The sequence below is a fragment of the Leptonychotes weddellii genome, chromosome 3 (assembly GCF_054177405.1).
Source record: "Leptonychotes weddellii isolate Sample4059 chromosome 3, ASM5417740v2, whole genome shotgun sequence".
Lineage (NCBI taxonomy): Eukaryota > Metazoa > Chordata > Mammalia > Carnivora > Phocidae > Leptonychotes > Leptonychotes weddellii.
Window position 1 is genome coordinate 17,578,197 of NC_138371.1, and position 24,826 is coordinate 17,603,022.

At 54.9% G+C, this 24,826-nt stretch overlaps 1 protein-coding gene across 14 annotated transcripts in view; it reads left to right on the forward strand.

Annotated features, from left to right (window-relative positions):
- Positions 1-24,826, forward strand: part of TNS1 (tensin 1) — a 201,161-nt gene that overhangs the window by 142,469 nt on the left and 33,866 nt on the right. For 9 of the 14 annotated variants that reach the window (XM_081813624.1, XM_081813626.1, XM_081813623.1 and 6 more), the window contains 3 exons: positions 11,227-12,795; positions 18,944-19,027; positions 24,036-24,232. In XM_081813624.1, coding sequence (XP_081669750.1) covers positions 11,227-12,795; positions 18,944-19,027; positions 24,036-24,232 — 1,850 coding nt within the window. The remainder of the gene's footprint in view (positions 1-11,226; positions 12,796-18,943; positions 19,028-24,035; positions 24,233-24,826) is intronic. The other 5 variants (XM_081813629.1, XM_081813630.1, XM_081813632.1 and 2 more) reach the window with 2 other exon arrangements.

A 24,826-nucleotide genomic window follows, 5' to 3' on the forward strand; every position in this document is an offset into this window, starting at 1 on the left:
GGCCCAGGGTTGCACTAAGTTAGTAAGTGGTAGTGTCTGGAATCAGAGCAGTGTCTGCTTGATACCCTAAGCCCGTGTTCTTAGCCACTGTGTTCCTGAGCGAGAAGGGCTGGGTATAACAGGCCTCATTATTAAAGGTATGGTGTCCAGAAAGTGGGAGGTGATAGGCCTATGGGGCTCCTTACTGGTCAGAGAGCCACATGGTTGTTTGTGGGTCCCTTGCTTCAGAATGATAAAAACCGCTGGAAGCGAGTGCTCAGGTAGGGAAGAGAAGCAAAGGGAAGGTATGGTGTGGTGGGCTCAGGGACTTCAGGCTGGGTCCAGGGGAGACCGGGCCTGTCAAAGAAGAGACTTGGGGGAGGACATGCACACCACATTTAGTATCTAAAGAGCTCTCATGTGGCAGAAATTTGGCTTGTCTGAGCCATCCAATAGGGCACCATATGGCCAGTTAGTGGAAAAACAACAGGGGGCTAAAATCTACTAATTACAGCCATCGAAAGATGAAATGGGTGTTTTGGGGAAATAGTAAGATTCCCCACAACTGAAAATAGTTAAGCGCAGCTAGTATTAGTTTTTCCCAAACCTGGCTGCCTCCCATTCTCAGCTGGGCAGTGTTTTACAGTTCAGATTTCCCAGGCTCCACCTCTCACAATTCTGCTTCTGAAGGTCTGGGGTGGGGCCAGGGGATCAGGGTTTTTATAAAACTCTCCCCAGGGCCTTCTGGTGCAGCCAGTCCCTAGATGGGAGTAGAGCACCATAGGATGGAGTTGTTACTTCCAGGGACTGTGGTGTGGTGGTGTTTCCAAAGTGTGGTATGTTGGCCAGGTTGACAGTTACACATAAGATGATTTTAGGTGCATTTATTTTAATGCATATTAGAAGAAAAAAGAATAGACTTTACACTATATGTATATATGGTTATTGATGCTTAGAACTACTTGAACTTAAGTTTATTTTAACAATTACAAAATTTTGTTTTATTTTATTTTTTTAAAATTACAAAATTTTATAAAAATAGTGTTTATGGGATTCACAGATAAACAAGAGGGTTGTATGCAAATAAAATATCCGTTAACCCTGATGCCCGTGGGGGTTGAGTAGGAACATGGGTGGACAGGAGCTTGGGGTTTGTTGGTTAGTTCCAGGTGGCTCTGTGGAGATAGGTGGATAATTGCAGTAGTTTGTCCAGATTGTGCTCTTCCAACAGTCCAGCCCTGGGAAAATTGGAAGTCCTCCTGCCCCCAGTTCTGGAAATCCACTTCTCCCCTCCCCATTCTTTTTTTTTTTTTTTTAAGATTTTATTTATTTATTTGACACACAGAGAGACAGCGAAGAGAGGGAACACAAGCAGGGGGAGTGGGAGAGGGAGAAGCAGGCTTCCCGCTGAGCAGGGAGCCCGATGCGGGGCTTGATCCCAGGACCCTGGGATCCCCAGGGATCATGACCTGAGCCCAGGGCCCCCGTGTAATGACTGAGCCACCCAGGCGCACCTACCCTCCCCATTCTTAATGGCTCCTGTGAATTCTGTGGTATGGGGCGGTGGGGGGGGAACCTCACCCATCTTGTCCCTGAAGATGCAGTTAAGACAGGACACTCGATACCATGTTTGCTCTTCCTCTTATTTTCCTTCTTTACTCTCAGAAAAAAGCAGCGAGAGAGTGAGTGATAGGGAGAGGGCCAGGGTTGAGATGTCGGCTCAGGAGAGGGAGGAGCAGGTGATCTGTACCTGGCATGCCTCTCCCTTCTGAACCTGCAGTGCCCAGGCCTGGCTGTGGAGGGTCTGGGCACCGGGGTGGGGGTGCTGCAGAAGCACTTTGGGGTTGCAAACTAACTGGGGTCCTCAAGGAGACAGCAGGCCCTAAAGCCCCTATGGGGCTGGCTGCAGACCCCAGGCCATCTCTTACCCACTCTGGGAGCTGGCTTGAGACATTCACTGGATGTGAAAATAAGTCACCAGCATCGTGCACATAAGAGTTAGGGTCTGGTGTCCCACTGTCAGGGACTTCTGGCACTTCTTAGGGCATCCAGGATCGTGGTGGGGACTTTGGGCAGCTCTCGTGGTTTTGGCGGACGGGCCTGCTTTCGGTCTGGGTGCTTGGGGGTGAAGGTGGATGTCACTGACACTCTGAGAAGTTATTCTCTCTGCCATTCATGATCTTTATAGATTGGAACCAACTAATACCGATAGCTAGTCAATTGGAGGCATCCTAAGTGGCCTGGTGGCTCGATGTCCTGGGCCAGATGCCCACTTGGCCTTCCCAAAGTCGGGCCTCAAGAACTGTCAAGGTTGCTGGGCCAGAATCCAAAGCTTTTCCCTGAGAATGTAACTTTGGGCCACCTGCCCGCCCCCCCCTTCTCAGAGACCTGCCTGGGTGACACCTCGGTGCCTCTCCTCAGGCCCGTTGTCACCTCTGGGAAGTACAGGGGCTTGTAGGTTTTTTTTTTCTCCTCCTTTTATAAGCCAAGGAAGTGTCCTGGCTCCTAGACTCTGCCCCGTGGTGGGGGTGTGGGGGAAGGAGGGGGAGAGGGAGGGGAAAAAAGATTTCCACCTTATTGTTCAGCAGCTGGAAAATTGTTGTCATCTGTTCTGCCTTTCATTTGCTGAGAGTGGAAAAAAATGTGGAAAAATTTGGGGAAATAAATCTCAGTACCCTCGTCGGAACTCTGGCCCTTCCCGCCAGCATCCCGCCAGCATCCTGGCCACTCGGCTCCCGGGGCCGGTCCTCCCACTTCGCTGGGCACCGGGGCCCTGATGGGTCTGGGACTGGGGCCGGGCCGGGCCGGCCGGGCAGGGGCAGTCGCTGGGCTGGTCTCTGCGCCTCGCTCCGTGTGGAGGGCTTGGGAAGCCACCGTGATGTCATTCAAGAACCGCATAGCTACAGGATGATAAGTGAAGCCCTGGGGACCCAGCTGGCTGAAATTACAGACAGAGTTTTCTCCCACTGGCTTCCTACAAGCCAGAGCGAGGCCGAGCTGGCCGGGAGGGGGAGAGCGAGCGGAGGGAGCGAGCGGAGGGAGGGGTGGTGCGTGTGGACCGGGCAGGAGGGCCGGGCCGGCGGCGGCGGCACTGGCCCCTCCCACCCCTGACGGGCTGAGTGAGCCCGAGCTGGACGCAGACTGCCTTGGGGCTGTAGCCATGGAGGAATTATTTGAAACTTGAGGCACAAGGAGCAGAAAGCAAATTAGAGCAGTTATTCTCCTCCCCTTTCTGCCTCTCCGTGCAAAGGGTAAGTGTCCGCGGGGCATTTGTGTGGGTCCTTGGGTGGCTCTCCGTTGGACCTGGGGCTGGGGGGCTTCTGGGCTCGTGCACCGGGATCTGCCGTGGACTTGGCCCCAGGAAGCGCGGCTGTGGGGGGGGAAGGCGTGGGGCCGTGGCCCGTGGCGCTGCCTTTGGAGGTGGACCCGGCTGCCCTGCTCCTGGCCTCGCTGCCCTGGGACTCGGAAGAGCCACTGCCTCATGTCTGAGGGATGGCTGAGTCTGTGGGTGGGGGGCAGTGTGTCTGAGAGGGCCGCGCTCTTTGGGAGTAACGGTTCACAGAGGATGAGGATGGGGTGGCGGGTGGAGGGAATGTGGTGTCGGCATGGCGAGCCCCTGAGACACTCCTAGTGGGACGTGTATTCAGGGCACCCCCCATTCTGTGGTCTGAGCTTTGCGGGCCCCCCAGTGCTGACCATTCCTCTGTGGGCCACCCGCGGGCTTCCATTCCTGGCTTTCCCCCAACATTGGCAAGGCTTGGAGTGGCTTGACCGTCCTACTGGCCAGGGATCCCCGAGTGTCCGGGCGGGCGCCCTGGTCTGGCAGAGAAGGACTTCGGTTGTTGTGGGCTCAGGTGCTATTTTTACTGTCCCGAGTGCCTGTGATATCTGGTGCCCGGAGAGGCTGCGGGCAGGGAGTGGGAGTGCCAGGCTCTGCTTATAGCGCCTGGCGTGGGAGCTGAGGGCCAGGCTGGAGTCAGGAGGCTGGCCTTGCAAGTTCACATTTGCCCCACAGGCGTGGGCCGTCCTGTGACCTGGGCAGGTCCTTCCATGCCCTGGTCCCTCGGGTCTGAAATAAAGGTCAGGATTGAGTTTTTCTGTCCCTGCTCCCTCTCTCTGGAGGAATTTAAGTAAGATGGTATCTGTGAAAGTACCATGGGTCCTTCCTGAGGAAGGCCTGGGGACGCATCTGTCATCAGCGCTCCATGAAGCCCCATGTATTATGTTGGGAGGTTCTTGGTCTGTAGCCATGGTTGCCCCCCCGTCCCCCCAGACTCCAGTCATCTTCACCTTGAAGGCCATTAGGAGAAAGAGCAATGAACCTCCCTGCGCTGGGTGACCTTGGTGGGGGGGCGGGTCCCCTGGGCCTGCTGAGTGTCACTGTCCTCCTGTAAAATGAGGGGTGGGCAGTGGATTCACTGATGCCCTGAGACGGTTCAGCTAGAATCCCCATGGCGTTTGGAAAGCTCTTTTGGCTCCGCTGACTTCCTGGAGCCACCGGAGACAGGAGCAGCCCATGGGGGAGGCTCTCTTTCCCATTTCTGTTTGAGTGCTGACTTTCTCCATCCTCCAGGCCCGCAGGCTGACGTTCAGTCCAGGGCTCCATTTGGACATTGGGCCTTCTCTCTTTCTTGCCACAGCAGAATGATGGAGGTGGCCACCCACTACCCCCCAACCCTCCCCGGGGCCACAGAGGCAGGTTTGTGGGTGACTCTGGTGAGGTCACTTGTATGGGGCACAAAGCCACCTGTTAAAAGGTGGACAGCAGCCTTGAGAAGAATCTTATTTCTCTTTGGTTCAGTCTCTGAGAAGGCAGTGGGTTCCCTCTGAGTGCTATTAAGCAGGAAGACAGGCAGGTGTCTGTTGGCCACTCTGGCCTCATCTGTCTCCGTCCACAGGGCCTGACACCCCGTGCCCATCAGCAGACACCTCCCAGTGTGAACCTAAGTCTCTTGGGCTGCACCTGTTGCCTGCTCTCTGCCATCCCAGAGGCTGTGTCCCCTTTGTGTTCTTCCCCTTCAGAGACTTGGGGACTTCCCTTCAACCCAAATTCTGCTGACCTTCAGAGTCCCTGACGAAGCCCATTCCCATCTGGAGACGTTCCAGAGCTCTCTGCAGCTGTGAGAAACAAAGAGCTGCCTTAGTCCCCGGCTGCCTGTGGGATGGGAGGTCGGCACGGGTGGAGGCCAAGACGGTCACAGTCAGGGTCGCAGGAGATCCCTGCCACTGTTGCCACGGTGTCTCTAGAGGACCCCAGGCCATGCCTGAGCCGTGGGGCTGAGGTTCTGCACACCCCTGTCCATCCTCATCTCCTCACACTCCCCTCCCTCGGGCAGGTCGCAACTCAGTGGGTTCCTCTGGGTTGGACCCCAATTGTGCTCCTCCAGCTGGAAGATTTTCCTTTTTTATGTGTTCTCCTGTTTCTCTTGGATGCAGCCTGGCATTCTTCATGGAGTCCCGGGCAACAGAGAGGGATCCCCAGAGGCAGCATCCTGTTGGATGCCTACATTTAAATTTAAGATCCATTGGTGGACTTTGAGGTGTCCATTCACCCCCTGCAATTATGTGCACAATTTGTGTTTGTGCATTTTAGGGGCAATTATCAGGTATGGGCTTTCATCAGGTATGCCAAAGGGTCCTTAGTCTATGAAAGTTAACGTCCACTGGCCTGGAGTGGGGCTGGGGAGTCCTCTGAGGGACACCGTGGAGCAGGCTCTGGCTCAGGACCTCCACTGTGCCCAGCCTGGGCGACCAGCTGTGTAGAGTCCTCCTCTGTCATGATATTTTCTCTTTTCTCTTTCCTTTGGGAGAAGCTTGGGTCCCCCCTGAACCTCCGATTTTTCACATCTCTGGATGGCAGCAGAAGAGTGCCTCGGTGGCTCACAGGACTATATATAACTTCTTGGACTATTTAATGTGATGCAAGAGGCATTTATGAAACATGCAATGTGTGCCAGGCCCTGCTTCTGCTGAGCTGTCCTATAAGCCATGCAGGTTATGCATTAAGCTCCAAGAGGCACTGTTCACATAGACCCTATCATGAAGGGTAGGTACCCTCTGGGAACCAGGCACTGGGGGGGGGGGGCAAAGGCTTTTCTCGAGGAGCCCCCAGCTTAGTGGGAGGACAAACACGAACAGCAGTAATGACCAGCCAGTGGGTGATTTGTGTTACAGGAGTTGTCTGCCCAGGGCAACAGGAACTCAGAAGAGGTTAATCTCAGTCTGGAGGGCTGTGAAAAGGGTTAGGTTGTGGGATGCTTCCCAAAGAACTTCAGGCTGAACTTGAAGGAGGAGAAAGGGGTTTTCCAGGGAGCTTGAGAGTTGTGGGGAAAAAACATGAAGAAGCATCTTTCAGGAGAGGGAACAGCATGTGCGAGGCCCAGAGTAGAAAAGAGCATATGGATAGTATGAGGAGTGAAGGGTGTTGGGGGTATTGAGGACAGTGAAGGTGAGGCTTCATGCATTTGAATCTCACTCCCCAGGCTTGGAGGCCAGGCTCTGTGTGGTTAAGTGGTTGATGCAAGTGGACTTGCCATTAAGATGGGGACCATCCTTCTGAGTAATGGTTGTATCTGGCACAAGGGGTTGAAGGGGTGCTTCTCCACTGTCTTCTCTCCAGAACCACATTCCTGGGACCTTCCTGGTACCCAGCCCCATCCTCTGGCTCCCACATGCTGCCCCTCAATAGCCCTGGTCCTAACCCCGGCCTGGCTCCCTCCATGGCTGAGGGAGAATCTGTGACGAAAGGGTTCACATGTCTAGGCCTTGCTCTCTTGGCTGCTTCTTGGCCAAGCCTCAGCCCTTGTCAAAGCTCACGTACTTCCTAGATGCACGCGCATGGCCTTTGATGCCCCACTCCCTGTTTAAGGAGCTGAGATTCCCTTTGGGTGTGCTGGGGCCCCGGTCTGCCTCTAAACTACCTGTGTCCAGGGTGGGCATGATGCCTCTTCCTATTGGCACTCCTTGATTTTCCTCTACATTGGTTGGTTATCACTCTGTTCTGCATAATATATTTTAATGAGTTGCTATTCTGCTGGACGTGGACCCAAAGGACTTTTTATCCTGAAGGGCCCCATCCTGAAAACCTTAATAAATCATTCACTATTCAAAACAGGCCTGCTGGTTGGACAAGGAGGGGTCGCTCCTCGCTGACTCATCGCCAAAGGAAACTTCTTTCTTGGAGTCAACCAGGCTGGCACCTTTTATTCTGCATGGTTGGGCCATCTGTCCTGACCTCTAAATAAGCGAAATTTCCCCACTAGACATTAGTAAGAGAAGTAGGGGTCCTTCATCTCAGAGTCCAAAGTGCTGGCCACTGGGGTCAGGGTTTCTCAAGATATCATCCACCTATGTGAGCCCCAGAGCCTTGGGAGAGTTAAAATACTGCTTTTTGGCCTCGCCCCAGGCCTATGAGTGAAAATCGTTGAGGGTAGGGCCCCAGCATCTACATTTTTAACAACCCCTGGAGCAGATTCCTATGAACATCAAAATTGGAAAACAACCACCCTAAACCCAGGTCACCTCTTGCATCCCATTGTTCTTCCATTCTCTTTGCAGTGTGCAGGATGCACACATCTCTCCTTCCCTGCATCCTGCCCATATTGTGCTTCTAGCACCACGCACACCTCCATGGCTTGCTGGAGGGAGCCTAAGGAGTAGGTCCACGTCCAAGTCAGCTGGGGATTTTCCTCAGAGCTTTCCAAAAGCATGACTCGCACATCTGGATTACGGCCGCCGTGGAAGAAGGGCCTCTTGGTGCAATCAGGCTCAGTGTTGAGGGTGGAGCTGGGGTTTGGAGCAGCTGCTGGGGGAGCCAGGAGACATATTCAGACAAAGCAAGTGGGGCCTTGAAGGGACTGTGGGCTTCTCAGCTTCCCTAGAGAAGCGGCCAGGGAGACGGCCCACGAGACAGGATGTTCTGGCCGGCCCGCTCGTGGGGCTGCGAGCTCCCCGCTCTGGGCTGCTTGCAACCTGTGTTGCCCTTGCCGGCTGTCCTTCTGCTCAATTTTCACCCATGCGGGTACCCCTGGCCCCGATCGGGCAGGTTCCTCCTCTGTCCCCTGCTCCCTGCCGCACTGGGCGTCCAATGCGCTCTCACCCGAGAGGATTTGGCTGAGTTGGCCATGCCCCTGGAGTCTGCTGGAACTGAGTTGGATCTCATGGCCCCTCGGCTTGAGAGCCTCGAAATCATCTCCCCCCACCCTCTCCTCTGGCTCTGTTTCCCTCCTCCTCCTTGCTCTGCCTGCCTCTCTCTTTTGCCCTTCTGGCCTTAATAGATTGAAACCGACGTTGTGTTCCAGCTTCTTGTGGTCCTGCTAAGTAGCACTTAATGTGGCCGCAGTGGCCCGGCAGAAGGGAAGGACGAGCATGTGTGTGTGGGGGGTGCGCTTCATCTCCGACGGGAGGAACAGGGGTACCTGCCACGCTGGGGTCACTCCAACGCACTGGGCTCTCAGAGGAGCCCTCCCGGGGGCTAGACAGACCCGGGATGGGCCTGGGTGTCCTCACGGTCCCCCCTTGATGGGAAAAGGAAGGCCAGTGAAGGTGCAGGACAGCCCGGAGCATGGGGCCAGCACTTGGAGTCAGGAGCAGTGGGCTCCTCCTTGGAGGACAGCAGTAGACATTTCCATTTGTATTGTGTGAAAAAGATTTAGTTAAACAATCTACACTTCTTCGATTTTCTTGCTCAGCCTTGGCGGCCTGGCAGTTACTGTTCCTGATGTTGCTGCAAACAGTGGTCCGTGCGGGGGTAAATACCATGGCAGAATAGGTTTAATATCGACGTCGTCAGAATCAGTGAAGGGGCCAAAAGGGGCAAGATGTCAGGTGCTGGTAATCAGTATGAATTCTTCCTCCCTGCCTCCCTCGGGGGATATGCTTTTGTAGCTCTCTTGCTAAAAGCTCTTCTTTTATGAACCCAAGTGAGATGCGGGGGTGCGTCTACTTTCTCCCTGAAGGAGAGAATACTTCTTGGTTTACGCTGATTTGTACCCAGAGGTTCTCATTGCCCCTAAGTGTAAATGGGGAGCCTGTTGGACACTCCACCCTTTGCTTTGCTGTTCCCCCCACTTCCCAGACCACATGAGCATGAACTTGGGAGGTTAGGGGGTGCAGGGGATGGAGGAGCTCCCTGGCCTCACAGCGTGAGCTTCGGAGTGGCGCCAGGGCCCAGGAGTGGGCCTGCCTTCTCTGGGGCCAGCCGCTTTCCAGGCACAGTGGGAAGGAAGGACAGCCCTTCAGCCTCCCACTGACTGGTCTAAGGGGCCCCCCTCATGGGAATCACCCCCAGAAATCTGAGTGGAGGAGAGCTCTTGTCTTCGACGCTTTCCCCCTATGGAAGCCACCATCTGGGGTCTCTTTTTTTGTGTAGCAAGGAGCCCAGTTCTTTGGAAGGACACAGCATGAGGGGCAGCCTCTCTCCTTCAGTAGCTTCGACACCTTCAGGGGCAACGACAGGCCATTTGGAAGAGGCAGGCATGCCTGCGCCTGCATCTCAGCAGCCATTGGGGGCCCCAGCACAAGGAACAGATTGCTGGAGATTCAGACCTCTCTCCAATTCAGACCAGCCCCATCCCTGGGAGCCCGTGGCTGCGGCCACACTCTGGCCCAGTATCACTTGGGACCTGCTGCTGGCCAAGGTCCCAAAGCCCCAGGGAAAACTGGGGACAGAGAGATGGTTCTGGAGAGTTAAGTGAATGGGCAGAGCATCCAGCCCCCGGGGGGTGTGTATGGACGATGTGCCTCATTAGGCCTCGCTGTGCTCGCTCCCCGTGACATCATTTGGTCGGCCTGTGGTTTGTGTGTGTGTATGTTGATCAGGATGTTCCTGTTTTGTGGTTGTCTGATCACTTGTTTTTGGCTGTGGGCTTCTGTATGAGTGTTTATTTTTAGAGGCTGCCACTTCTGGCCTGAGGGCTGATCCTTGGACATGGTAGGAGCTTGTATTTTTTGAAATGATTGTGGCTTTAGATTTAAGTATTTTTATTTTGGGGTTATTGTTGCCTTTTATGTGTTTCATTTATTCTCTCTGTGTGTGTGATATGAGAGACAGTGTGAAATAATAAAAATTGAATGGTTTTTGAAGTTCTGATTTTAAATTAGTTTTGCTTTTAATTTAGTTTTATTTTAATTAAATCTTAAATTAGTTCTGATTTTAAATCTAGCTTTACCAGATACTGTGTATCTGCAGATAAATGGTTTCACTTCTGTGAACCTCACTTTTTCCCATCCTTAAAGTATAATACTCCCTGACTCGCAGGATTAGAAATAATGTGTATGTAAAGTGCCTTGCAAGGTGTTTGGTGCCTCGGGGGCCCCTATCTAGTGGACCCCAAGAGTGTATCAGGGTGTTTGATTTGGGTGAATTCTGGGTGTTTGACTTGGGTGATTATTAGTTGGCGTGTGTGTCTCTGGACGTCTTTGTGTCTGGTTTTCCTGTGTGTGAATGGTGGGTGTGTGTGACTCTTGGTGTCTGGCTGGAGTCTGTGCAGTATTTGGGAGGGGGCTTTCTTTTCTTGCCAACTGGGGGCCTGCCTTGGAGTGAAGGGAGGGGAGGGGCTTCTGTATATGTGTGTGTGTCGGGGCTTGAAGCTGGGCTGCTGACTGTACAGGGTGTGAAATCACTGAGTCCCTCTGGGTGGGGAAGTTCTTCGTTCCTGAGTCAGCCCTCTGGCCCTGAGCCATCCAGTGCTCACTCTTTCCTTTCAGAGAAAGTATTGCTCATGGGGTCCCCAGACAAAATGACACAGGGGACACCCCTCCCTGATGAGAGCATCTCCTTTTGTGTTCTGGATCCCTAAGATGCTTCCCCTGCCCCCCTGGTCTCTGGATCCTCTTTCCAGAATTCCACGAGCCCAGCGTTCCGAGGGAAAGCAAGTCCCCTCTGACACGGGGACTGCTGGCTTTGCTGAACCCCATCTTGACCCAGTACTTTCAGGTCCTTGGGAAGCTGGTGAAATGCCAGGGCCAGCCTTTGGACAGGGCATCTTGCTCCCAGACCCCCCTCCCCGCCCGCTTAGGCTGCACTGCCTCGCCCTGAGAGCTGGGTGTTGGGGCCCAAAAGCCTGGGCTAGGGGTCCTTTTGTCCTCCTCCCCCACACCCCCTGACCTCAGCTCTGTCTTGAGTGGTGCGGGGAGATTTTGAGATCCAGGGAATGGAAGCTCTTCACTCCGTCTGGGAGAGGCGAGGGTGTCCTTGCCTCCCACTGACGTCTGCTGTCTGTTGTTTGCCCTCCGGCTCTCTTGCAGAGGTGGTGGGTCACACTCAGGGACCTCTGGACGGGAGCCTGTATGCCAAGGTGAAGAAGAAGGACTCCCTGCACGGCAGCACTGGGGCTGTCAACGCCGTGCGCCCCGCCCTGTCGGCCACCCCCAACCACGTGGAGCACACCCTCTCCGTGAGCAGCGACTCAGGCAACTCCACAGCCTCCACCAAGACAGACAAGACCGACGAGCCTGCCCCCGGGCCCTCCAGTGCCCCTGCTGCCCTGAGTCCCGAGGAGAAGCGCGAGCTGGACCGCCTGCTCAGTGGCTTTGGTGTCGAGAGAGAGAAGTCAGGGCCCATGTACCGCACCCAGCATCTCCGGTCCCGCCCCGTGGGGGGCCCGGCCGTGCCCTCCTCTGGCCGCCATGTCGTCCCAGCCCAGGTTCATGTCAACGGCGGGGCCTTGGCATCTGAGCGGGAGACGGACATCCTGGATGATGAGTTGCCCAACCAGGACGGGCACAGCGTGGGCAGCATGGGCACACTGTCCTCCCTGGACGGGGTCACCAACACCAGTGAGGGAGGCTACCCAGCGGCCCTGTCCTCACTGACCAACGGGCTGGACAAGCCCTACCCCGTGGAACCGATGGTCAATGGCGGGGGCTACCCCTACGAGTCTGCCGGCCGGGTGACGCCTGCCCATGCCGGCCACACGGCCCCCATGCGGTCCTCCTACTCCGCACAGGAGGGTTTAGCCGGCTACCAGCGGGAGGGGCCCCACCCAGCCTGGCAGCAGCCAATGACCGCCTCCCACTATGGCCTTGACCCCAGTGGTATGTTCCGCTCCCAGTCCTTTCCGGAGAGTGAGCCCCAGCTGCCCCCAGCTCCAGCCCGTGGGGGCAGCAGCCGGGAGGCTGTGCAGAGGGGCCTGAATTCCTGGCAGCAACAGCAACCTCGTCCGCCCCCTCGCCAGCAGGAGAGAGCCCACCTGGAGAGTCTCGGGCCCAGCAGGCCCAGCCCCCAGCCACTGGCCGAGACCCCCACCCCCAGCCTCCCTGAGTTCCCAAGCGCAGCCTCCCAGCAGGAGATCGAGCAGTCCATCGAAGCACTCAACATGCTGATGCTGGATCTGGAGCCGGCCGCAGCTGCTACCCCCCTGCACAAGTCCCAGAGTGTCCCGGGGGCCTGGCCAGGGGCTTCCCCGCTGTCCTCCCAGCCTCTCTCCGGCTCCGCCTGCCAGCCCCATCCACTGACCCAGTCCAGGTCTGGCTACATCCCCAGTGGGCATTCCTTGGGAACCCCTGAGCCGGCCCCGCGGGCCTCCCTGGCCCTGGAGTCCTTCCCTTCTGGCAGGCCTTACTCCCCTTATGATTATCAGCCATGTCCTGCTGGGTCCAGCCAGAGTTTCCGTCCAAAGAGCCCAGCCTCGTCCTCCTCGTCTGCCTTCCTTCCAACCACCCATAGCCCTCCAGGGCCTCAGCAGCCCCCAGCCTCTCTCCCTGGCCTCACTGCTCAGCCTCAACTCCCACCAAAGGAGGCAACTTCAGACCCATCCCACACTCCAGAGGAGGAGCCACTGAACCTGGAGGGGCTGGTGGCCCACCGGGTAGCAGGTAAGAGCCTCAGGGACCATCAGTCCTGGGAATCCCCTCCTACTCCCTCCATGCCTTCCCTCTTTGGTCTTGGTTGGTCTTGTTGGGGGGAGGTGCAGGGGCAGCCATCACCCCTTGGCAGGCACTGCTTTGACCTGAGGAAGAGGCTGTCAGGAGCCCACACGCTAGCCATCCCTCCCTGCATTCACTGTCTGTTAGGCTCTAAGGCAGGCATGGAGATTCAAAGATCAATGTCTTTCGGTTCCTGCCTTCAAGGAGCTTACAGTATAGTGAAGGGACAGGTAGACAGGAGTGTAAGGTGTGCTCTGACAGGGGTGGGGGCCAAAGCCCCAGAGCTGGAGGGAAAGCAAGGCTTACCACCTAGAGCAATCAGGGAAAGCTTCCTGAAAGTGGTGACTTTGGGGCTGGAGTACAGATTTTCTAGGCAGAGAGAAGATGCTCTCTGCAACTGCCTGCATCCTCAGACTTCAGTTCCTGGGGGAAGGTGTGGAGAAGGCTGGAGGGAGGCTTCTGTAGACCCAGTTTCCCCCTTGGGCCCTCCCAGAGGCATAACAGAGAAGGGAGGGTGTCCTTAAGGCCGGGGCTCTACCTGAGTGCTCAACCCTGGTGGGTCCCCTCCGGGTAGGTCTCATTTTGGTGGGGAGGCCAAGGTTCCCCTTCTCATTCAGCTGTCCTGTTAGTCCTTGCTTTCGGACCCGCTGTGGATGAGAAGCAGGCACTGAGAAACAAAGCTCCATTTCGTATCAGAGAATGGGCTTATGTTTCTGGAGGGAGGATAGGGAATGTGGTGACCAGAGAGCTTATTGGGGAGATCAAGGCAAGAAATGGCAGAGTGTGCAGGGGCATGTTGGGAGGGACAGGAAGGGCTCCCTTCCTTCTTATGGGCCTAAGCCCATGACCATTCCATGGGGGCAGCCACACTCGGTGAGAAATCCTGTGGGTTTGTTTAACTGTGGAGGTGAGGCCAGGCAGGGGTGGACTAGAGACGGGGGCTAGGGGACCTTGTGCCAAGCCCCTCAGCGGACAGGGTGGTGGGAGCTTAGGGAGGAGAAGAGGAGCCTGGGCAGCTGACTCTGCCCTCCACCCCTCTCCCTAAATGTAAGGGAAGCTGAGACACCATAGCAGCTGCAGGGAGAGAGGGAGACCCCTACATGGGGATGGATGGTAGGTTTGGGGAAGCAGCTGAGGGCAGGCTGGCTGGCTATTAGGCTGGGTCCAGGACCGGGGTGTGGGGGCAGGGATGCCCTGCTGTGCTTCAGAGCAGAGCACGGTCCCGAGTTCCACTCTGAGTAACTTCAAATTGGCCATGAGGAAAGTATTTATGCCATGGAAATTGGCCGTCAGGGATTCACTTCGCCTGGAGAGCTGGTCTAGGAGCACATCATTGCTTTTAGCTGAGAGTCAAAACACAGGATGAGTAGCTCTATAACTCTAGAGGTGCTCTGAGTAGCTCTATAACATGAGGTGGGGTGGTCCACATGGGGCTGCCATCTTCTTTTTCCCACCTCTGGGCTCCTGAGAGAAGGACCACTGGCTTCTTTGTCAGAGATTTTGTTAAAGGGAGAGAAGTGGGGCTCTCTTAATATTTTACAGAGATGAGGTGGCCTGAGGAATAGTAACACTCTAACCTAATGATGAGCAGATTCTCTGGGGAAGCAGAGTGAATTTCCTCTCCCCTACCAGAAACCCCTCTGTATAGCTCTCCTGGAGCTTGCTCTAAAGGAAGCCATACCTTAATGGCTCCAGAAGGATGTCCATCTTGTAGTGCATCTCCCCTCAGCCTTTTCTCTCTTACCAGCTTCTGAAGTCTTGACTGTCAATATCCATATCCTTAGCTGCCCAGGCTTTGGCTGCCAAGGAGTCATAGGGAGGGAGGGATGTTGGTACAATGTCTCTGTCCCCAACCCTGCTATTGTCTTCTCCACCAACTGTGAGTGACTCAGTCAGGAGAAGGGATGAGATGTATAGAGGGGACAGATATATTTGGTCCCCAGGGCTATAGAGGGGACTCCTTGGTCCATGCCCTGTCATGAAAGTATTTATGTCAGCACAAATTCCTCAGTGGCCCTGCAGAGTGTCTGCAGTGCTTGTGTAAGTAAAGGTGCAAAGGCAGGATCATTGTGTACAACAGTCTGGGAGTCAGGGAATAGGCCAGTACCACTTCTTCCTGCTTCTTCTATGTTCTTCTGCAAGAAGCTGGAACGTAAGCTTCAGTATGAGTAACCCAGGAAGCTCAGCTCTGAGGGAGAGCCTCTTTGTGGCCATGAACTTGATCTGGTTTCTCCTGGCTTTTCTCCTGCAGTTCTGCCTTTTCTTCTTTGGCTCAATACCTCCTCCATACCTCAATACTATATCCCTGGCTCATTCCATTTTGATCCAACAACTCCTTATGTCTTATTTCAGCTTAGATCTCAGAGAATATAGGGATAGTTTTCTTAACTTGAGAAAGGGTAGGTACCAGGAACCTGTAGCATACATAACACTTTCTTGTGAAACATTAGAAGCATTCCTGGTACACCAGGGACAAAATAAATATGCCTGTTATCGCCACTGTCACTTGTATTAGATATCTTAGCCAGTGCAGTAAGACAAGAAAAAGAAATAGGAGTCAGAGTTGTTGAGTCCATGTTATCTTATGATCCTGATTCTGTGACTGGACTGATCTCAGATGTCTCTAGAGGTAGAGGTTTCAATGCATGTTGGAGATCAGATGCGCATCTTATCTTTAAGGAGTCTAGAGTTTAGTAAGGGGAGAAAGAACTGGAACTTTAAAATGAAGTCATTCCTAATGAGTGAGATATGGAGAAACTTCTGTGGGAGTGAAGAAAAAGGAAAGATCAGTGTCAGCTGAAGAGACGGAGGAGTGTGTTGAGTGTGGGTTTTAAATAGAGCCTTGGGAGAGGAATAGGAGTTTGAAAGTGGGTGGGGTCATTGGAGAGACAGGATTCTTAGTGAAGACAGGAAAGCATAAGTGTTTGAAGAATATAGTAGATTGAGAGCATATAGGCAGTGGCCTGGGACCTGCCTCTGGTTGGTGTTAAAATATCAGACTAAGGAGCTTGAATCTTATCTAGTGGCAATGTAGGAAGCCATGGCCATGTTTCAGTTGGGAGTATGCCATGATCAGATCTGTAATTTAGGAAGATGTATCTGGTGGATCTGGGCAGGGAGGAGGCAAAATAGGAGAGAGTTTGAATCGGGACATGTAGTTGTTTATTAGGTAGACTGGGTCGGGGGGTTGCATTAGGGTGCTGACCATGGATATGAAAAAGAAGAGATGGGTGCCAAGGATACCATGAGAGTAGAACCAGTGCACTTACAAATTGATTGGATGTAGGGGTGAAGGAGAGGAAGACATCAAAGATGACTGTGAGGCTCCATGAATAGGAACAGAATGCTAGTTCCATTAATAAGCCAGGAGTTAGGAGAAGAGGATTTTGTGGAAGATGAAGACATCTGTGTTCTGTATGTTGAGTTTGAGGTGACGGTGGAGCCTGCAGGCAGTAGCGATGTATGGAAAGCAGCTAAACATCTGGAACTGGAGCTTGAAAGAGTGGAAAGAACTGTACGTTTTGGAGTCATCCTCACAAAGACGTGGGTTAAAGCTTTGGCCATGAATGAGATATCTGTATCAGAGGGCATGGAGAGAAAAGAACTTAGGATGAAATGGCCATGAGGTGAACGGAGGGGAAGGGGGCTGAGAAGGAATGTTCAGGACAGTGAGAGAAGACAGGGACAGTGGGTCACCACAGAAGTTAAGACAGAAAAGGGTTTCCAGGAGGAGGGGTGGGGGGGTTCACAATGTCACTGGAGAGATCATGAGGAGGAGGACTGGGAAAAATTCACTGGGCTTGCCAATTAGGTGGCCCCGGGAATTTTCAAAGACATACTTTCCGTAGAGTGGTGGTGACGGAAAGCAGACTGCAGGATTGAGGAGTGAGTGCAGGGAGGCAGCGCAGACAGGATATCAACTCTTCTTTTGAGTGGTTATATGATAAAAGGGAAGAGGATGGTAGCTAAAGAGTGTAGCAAGATATGGAGAGGCTTTTTTTTTTTTTTTTGTAAATATAGGAGCCATGAGAATGTTTTTAGAGGAGGAGGAGCAGAGGTTGAATATGGAGGGAATAGAAAGAAGAAAAAGATGGAAGAGAAAGAAAGAAGTTGCTAGAATAAGACCAGTAAGGAAGGAAGAGGGGCTCTAGGCCTAGGAGCCCAGGTGGATGATTTAAGCTCAGTGAGGAGGTGGGATACCTCCTTGTGAAGTAAGAGTAGAGGAAGAATACAGATATAGGGAAATACCTGTATCAAGCTTTGGGACCTCAAATTGAGAACCCAACTTTTACCTTTCATCATGGAAAGAGGAGATGACATCAAAGCCCATTCAGTCATTCATTCGGCATGAATTCCTAGTCTGTGTTAGTCTGGGCTCTGGAAAAATGGCGGTAAACAAAAGAGGTAAAAACTCTTGCCTTCATGGGGGAGATGGACAATAAACAAATAGCAAATACATATATAATATGTCAGATGGGTGATAGGTGCCACAGAGATAAAATAAAGCAGGAGAGTGTCAGTGAGGGATAGAGGGTGGGTGGGTGGTTGCACTTTACATAGGATCAGGGAAGGCTGCCCTGGGCGGTGAGGGAAGGTGCAGATGGAACAGCAAGTGCAAAGGCCCTGAGGTCGGGCTGTGCCTGATGTGAGGCTTGTAGTGGGGCACAGAGTCAAGGAGGTGATGGGCCTGGGGGCCAGCTTGCAGGGGGCCTTGTAGGTGCTTCTGAGAACTTTGGCTTTTACTCTGTGTGCTGTGTGCACAGTAGTGACATCATCTGACTTGTTCTAAAAGGGTCAGTGTGGCCAGGATGGAAGGGAGAGAGACCGGTGAGGAGACTGCTGCTGTTGATCAGAGTGGGGGCTGTGGAGATGGTGACAAGTGCTTAGATTGTACACAGTTTGGGAGGTGGAGCCATCAAGGCTAGAGGTGGGATATGAACAAGAAAAGTCAAGGGCAACTCTAGGGTTCTTGGCCTGAGCAACTAAAGGGTGGAGTCGCTCTTTACTGAGATGGGTAAGCGTGTGGGAAGAGCAGACTTGGAGGGAATGTCCGAAGCGTGATTTTGGCCATGAGAGATTTGAGAGGCTCTTGAAACCTCCACGGGGAGAGGTTGGAGCTTAGGAACATGGGCATTACGATGCCAGTGCATGAGGTTGCCTGTGTACGGTGTCATGTGAAGTGTGGCATGCGTAATGGCACCTGGGAGGGGGCACACGTAGAAAAGAGGTCCCAGAGCTGAGTCCCAGAGCCTCCCACATGTGGCAGTTGGAGGCACGAGGGGGAAGTGGCCAAGAAGCTGATGTGGAGTAGCTCGTGAAGCAGGGAGTAGGGGAAGGAGCGGGGTTTCCCCGTGCGGCCCTTGTGGGGTCAGGGAGTCAGCGAGGGTGGGTAAAAGGAGGACATAGCAAGTCCTTATAGTGCATCCAGGTGGGCTCATTTTAAGGGCTTTTGGGTGGTGCCCAGCAGCTTTGGGCCGGAGTAGAAATGGAAGGGACTCCGGGGAAGAGGGTTGCTAAGGTGGGGGTGAGGGAAGGACGAAGGGCAGGGGGGTGCTAGGATGCTAGGGACTGTGGCCCTTGGACTCAGGCTGGGAGGGTCACAGCTGGGGCCAGGAAGAGGCAGGTGACCACAGGAGGAGAGAGGTCCCAGGATGGGGCCATGCTGACTGTGAGGGCAGGTGAGTTGTGGGGCAATAGGACTGCAATCTCCTGGTCCTGGGCCGTCACCTGCTTGCCCCATGCTGGGGTTAGAAAATCGAGAGATGTGGCGTCCTGTGGGACAGCAAGAGGTCCACCTGCCCACTGGAGAAGCAAGACCCTGGATGCACCCTCTCTTCTTGTCTGACACCCTCCCACCTCCCTCCAAGCGTGTGGCCCGATCCCAGACTCAGAACAACTAATCTTGATTTTCTCTTTGTTTTTGTTTTGTTTCGTCTTGTTTGATGCCTCGTCCCTTGCGTCCTCTGTGTGTCCTGTGTCCATCTGTCCCCTGTGACGCGGGTGTGGTGCCTTCCTTGCCTGGTGTCATCCCCTCCCCCCTGCCTTCCCTTCCTGCTTGCCCCTCTTCCTGCCGGTTCCCCGGGGTGGGGGTGGGCAGCGTACAATGCCAAGCTGCAGGGCATGGGGCACACCAGCTTTCGGCTGCCTCCTCTCCACCGGCTCCGATCTTCCTCCCTCTCTGGTTGGTTCCCCTCCCCACGTTCCCCCTTATAAGTCTCTGGCCCTCACTGTAGCTCTCAGCTTCTCTTCCCTCTTTCTCATGGACCACTTCTTCCAACCTTTGCCCGCTCTCGTCCTTGTTCATTTTTTCCATCCCCCTTTACCTTTTTTTCCTCCCCCTTCTATCTTCTTCTTTCCATCTCTTCCTGTTCTCTTCACCCCCTCCTCCTTTCCTTACTGGCCCTCGCACCCACTTCTCTCTCCTGCTCTCTCTAAACCCTCTTCCCCTCCTTTCTGCATGAGCGAGTGCTCCCACTTCTGCATGGACACAGGCCTGATGCTTTTGGCTTTGGCCTTACTGATAGGAACACGGTCTGGGGTGACTAGATGAACTTTCAGGCTCCCCATGGACACAGGCCTTTGCAGTGAGTGTGCTCGGTGAGGGCGGGGACAGCCCGCTCTCCAGCCACCCTGGCCAGACCACCCTGGCCAGACCGCCCAGGCTGCTGGGCCAGGGTCTCAGCAGAAGCCAGGCTGTGCTTTGCATGGGCCACCAGGTTCATGACAAAGAGTGGTGTCCAACACCTGCTGCCCTGTCCACTCTTGAGTGCGGTACTCTCTGGGGACATGGCACCCCCTCTGACCTCATCCCGAATCTCTGATCCTAGGACCCATGGCCAAGAGTCAGAAGCCCTGGGCATGGTCCTGGCTCTGCCTGTGACCCCCTATGTGACCCTGGGCAAGTCTTTTGATTACTCAGAGCTCAATTTCCTAACGTGAAAAAGGGAGACGTCATAGCCCTGCCACGTGTATTTTGCGTGGTGGCTTGACGTGCCCCAATATGGTGGACCCTTCATCATGGGTCCCCTTGCTCTCTTTGAGGATGATGCCCACTAACGTCTGCCCATAGGCTGTCAGCTCTGGGGAGGGTGTTGCCTCATCGTTTTCCCTGCGCCTCTGAGCCTGGAGGCCCAGGTGAGGGAGAAGGTTGTGCTCAGGCTTGCCCCACGCCATGGCCCTGAGCAGTTCGGGGACAGGTGTAGGGGGTAGTGGGGATTGTTGACTCCTCATGGCAGTATCTGGTGTTTGCACAGACCCTCCTCTTCCCAGTCCATGGGAACTGGAGAGATGGCTCTAGCAGAATGCCCCTGTCTACCTTCTCTCCCTCCCTTCACCCTTTCTCGGCCCAGTGGTGGGGAGTGCAGTGTTCATTTGGACCTGGGGGGCTGGGGCAGGTCTGGGGCGGCGGGCCTGTCCCGAGGGGAGCTGGCATGGCTTGCCCTGGGGCTGCTAGTGTGATCTCCGTGTGGCTTTCTGGTGCCCTGGCCTAGCAGGTGGCCTCCCGGAGAACCTGGCTTTTGGAGCCCCAGGCATGCTGTCGGACACCCAACCCCGTCGCCTGGAGCTGAGGAATCCAGGCTTTTGGAAATCGGAAGGCTGGAAAGAAGAGCTGGGTCTGTGGGGGTGGACACGGCCAGTCTGGGGAGGGGGTGGGGAGGCGTGTGATGAAGCCTGACACCTGGGCGTTTATCCAGGGGACTTGGGTGGTGGGCACCTGTGCTCTGCCCAAGTGGGTGCATTGATGTATGCTGGGGCTGCAACCCCCAGAAGTGCGGTGTGTGTGTGTGTGTGTGTGTGTGTGTTAGGTGAAGGGGATTCATTGCCTTAGGTCCAGTGCACTTCAGGGGAGCCTTGAAACCAGCTGTTCCCTCAAACACAGCACCATCCTGGGGAATGCAGTGAGGACCCACAGGAAATGGGGCTGTTTGGCACCCTGCTCTTCAGATCTCACAGTCTGTGTACAGGCCCTGGGCTGGGGTGACTGCCGTCCTCCAGGCGGTGGGGAAGGCCCAGTGCCTAAGTGTGTGAGCAGCCTTCAGAGGACACAAAGTGCTTCTGAATGTTATTATCCAAAAGGCCACTTCCTTGCCATGAGGGCGTCCCCCTCCTCATGCTCCTGGGGCTAGAAGGAAGACATTCCAGAGGCCCTCAACCCCACTCTTTCCACCTTTCTTCACGAGCTTCCTCCAGCCCCGCGGTCTCCTGCTGGGGTAGAGGTTCTGAGGGCGACCCGGACCCACCGCCATTCCTGCGGGTGAAGGCTCTGTGTGTGTGTGTGTGTGTGTGTGTGTGTATGTGTCCATGTATGCGTGTGTGTGTGCATGCATGCGTGCAGGGAGTGGACCACATGGACACAGGGGCCTCGACAGAGACAGGGAAACGGGCCAAGAGACCGAGAAAGTCCTGGGGTTGAGGGTGGTGGTGGTGGGGAGGTGGGTGGCCGGGAGTAAGCCTATTTTTACGATCGGTCAGTCTCTGGGACATGAGGGAGGGGTGTTCTCTCTCTCTGACACTGGCTGTTAGCTTGTGTCCAGCCATCCCAGCTTGGCCGAGGAACAATAGGGCTCTCTTCCCTGCCCACCCCCGCCCCGGCCATGCCCTGTCTCCCCTCCCGTAGAGAAGGACAAGGGAGATGGAACATGGCTCTCCAGCACTCTGGGGCATATCTGGGCCTGCCAAAGGGGACAACAGTGATATACTGTGTTCAAAGAATGTGAGAGGCTCTGACTGGCCACTGGTGCCATGGGGCCCACTGTGGGGGGAGAGGCTGTCTCCATGGGAGTGGAATGTGGGGTCTTCCCCCTTCTGCTGAGTCTAGCTCTTTGGGGGTCATCCTGTCCGTCCTCCTGCCTCAGGACTTGAGGAGGTGTGATCATTCTCAGATGGCTGACTGGGCTAGGATCTTGCATCCTCTGCCGTGGGAAGCCCCTCTTGAGCGGTCCGGCCCCTTCTCTGGGCGGCTGCAACCGTCTGCAGCACCTGAACATGGAGGATGCTTTTGGGCACGCCGGGGAGCATTTTCTCTGTCCCTCTGGGAGATTTAGGGCCTTGAATTGAAACAGACCCACTTTTCAAGGGCAGACATCAGATCCCCAACCAGGGAAACTGGCCACCCCTGGCAAAGGCACAGGGCTCTGCCAGAAAGAGGCTGCGGGGCTGGGTGAGCCGGAACTGAAACCAGCCCTAATGCATTTCTTTTAACCTTGGAGCTGAACTTAGTTCCAAACCCCAAGAGCCTTTCCCAAATGGGCCTCCTTTGTCACAATTATTATTAGAAAATCAATGGCTATGTCTGTTTCTTTCTAATGTTTTTGCCAGGAATGAAATGCGCGGCAGCTCTGAACCAGGCTGCCCAGGAGGCCTGGGGAGGAAGGGGCTCGGTGGAGGTGGGAGAAGCGGGTGAAGGCAGGAAGCCCCTGCAGGCGTGGCGTGGTGCTTGGGGGCTGCCGCCTCTCTGACGGCTGGGAGCCTGGGGTGGCCGCACCCTGGGGTCCTGGGCACTGCTCAGCCCGGGGAGAGCCTGCCTGCGTCTTTAGTCCGGGTTGATGGTGGTAACAGACCCTTGTTAGGACTATGTGACCCCCATTTTTCTATTTGGAAAATAAGGGCACTTTAAGGGGAGGGCTTATTTGCTTTAAGTCAAGCAGTTTGTGAGTCTGGTTCAGTGTCCCCATCCAGGGTTCTTTTCTCTTGGTTGAGATAGCAGGCAGGCTGCCTCTGGGTCAGAGAGAGCCCTAAGTGGAGGCTCGAAACCGCACCCCACCTGGGTCCCTCTGCCTTTGTAAAAGCTACACTAGTCCTGCTGCTGTCCGGATGGGGTCCCCGGTTACGCGATCGGATGAGTGCGTGTCGGAGTGCCTGTGTGTGTGTGTGTGTGTGAGCGTGAGACAGTGTGTGTCCGTCCCTAGTTTGGCATCGGCAGCCTACTGTTCATGACAAGTTAGGAAAGCTTCCCAGCATGTGATTTTCACAGCAGCCTTAGTGGCTGTACCAGGCCGGAGCGGGGGTGGGGGGCGGCACGCGGACCTCACCGTGGAGGGCAGATGATTCCGTCTGGAGGAGGGCTGCACCAGCACATCCCGAGGGGACCAGTGGTGTGCGCACGTGCATGCGTCTCTGGGTGCAGTGTGCCACGGGACCGTGTTCCCAGATGTGTCGGCACGAGACCGGCACGGCTGGGGGCCCCCGTGCCCTGTGGTATGTCCCAGCACTTCCCCTCACTTAACCTGCCCTTCCCGGGGTATGGTGAAGGCAGAGCTGAAAATGTCCTTGCACAAGATTAATGAAGACAAGAAGCCTGTCCTCAGGCTGGGTCTTGGCCTCTGCGACGTGGGGAGTAAGTTTTCTAGGATTCTGGAGCCAGCTCAGTGAGGCAATGGGTTCCGTGCCTCAGCCCAGCTGTGGGAAAACAGAGTGGGAGGGAAGGAGGGCGAGGCTAACAACATGCTTCGGCCTGTGGAATGGAAGGGGATACAGAAAACTAGATGGAGCCCATGACCTCAGGCCCTTTGCCTGCTGATCTGTGGGGAGGGGTGCGGTGGGAAGCTGGACCATCTTTGGGGTGAGACAAGGGGTGGGCAGATGAGGGGCCAGCATAAGGGCAGTTGGTAAGCGTTTTCAGAGGTGCCTGGGATGGAGGTTGGGGAACCCCAGAGAAGGCCAGCAATATTCTAGGGGCCAGCTGGGGCTGGGGACTTCATGACAAGACTTAGTCATTTCTTTGTTCCTTCTCGGGAGCACCATTTGCAAGATGATGCATTATGTGCTCTTTCCAAAGTTCTTCCCCACGGGCCTGATGTTGCTTTTTGGTTGATGCGGTCACCTTGGAGACTGTCTCTCGTCTTTCCACCTTCCCTTCTTTGCCTGGAAGCTCTGGCCCTCTTGTCTGCAGGGTTTGAAAGGAGTTGACATCTGTTTCTCGTATCAGCCCTTTGTGCTTTGGGCCCCAGCCCTGTGCAGGGTAGAGATTCCTGGTGAAGGCCAGCCCCACCTCACAGCAGATCCCCCACCCTGCAGAGAAAGCCTGCAGTGTGGGCAGAGGGAGGCAGTGGGGGAGTCTGGAGGGGAGACAGGCCCAGCTCCAGCGTGGCCCCTGGCTAAGATGCACCGCCTTCTCTGGGGAACTGGGCCTGATCGATCCTTTCTCGCCTAAAATGCTCACTGCCCTCTGTGCCCTGAATTCCTCCCAGGGGTGCAGGCTCGGGAGAAGCAGCCTGCAGAGCCGCCAGCCCCTCTCCGGAGGCGGGCAGCCAGCGATGGACAGTATGAGAACCAGTCTCCAGAACCCGCATCCCCCCGTAGCCCTGGGGTTCGTTCCCCTGTCCAGTGCGTCTCCCCCGAGCTGGCTCTCACCATCGCCCTCAATCCTGGAGGGCGGCCCAAAGAGGTGAGTCCTTGGACTGCATCCTGTGGCCAGAGAGAGTAGTGGAGCCCCCCGAACTATCTGGGAGTCAGATCGCCACCTGCGTGGCCCTGCCCTATCAGGAAACTCGGTCCTCATCCTCTATCTCTTCTCTGGCACATGGAATCTGGCATTTCCCTCCCTAAATAGCTTTTATGCCCCCACCTCTTAGATTAACACTGAGATTGCAGTTCCCTCCTTAATTCTCAAAGAGCCCCGCTTAGTGGGGTGGTAAGGGTCCTGGGTATGACACAGATGACCACAGTCTCTAAACTCCAAGCCAGATCATATAGACTGACAAGAATGGTTTTGAATTCTTTCTAGGTATAGGGTTTTCTTGGCAGATCTAACTTCAGTGCCAAAATGTTTGCATTTCTGAGACCTGTCGGTAGTTGGGAGGCAGTAGATCTTAGACTTCGATGAGTATAAACAACCACTAGGGAGTTTGTTATAAACGTAGATTCCCAAGTCCGCCTCCAGAGATCCCAGCATATTAGATCTGGGATAGGGTCCGGGAATATGCATTTTAAACGTCCATCCTGGAAGATTCTGATATGAGTGACCCATGTCCAATAAAAT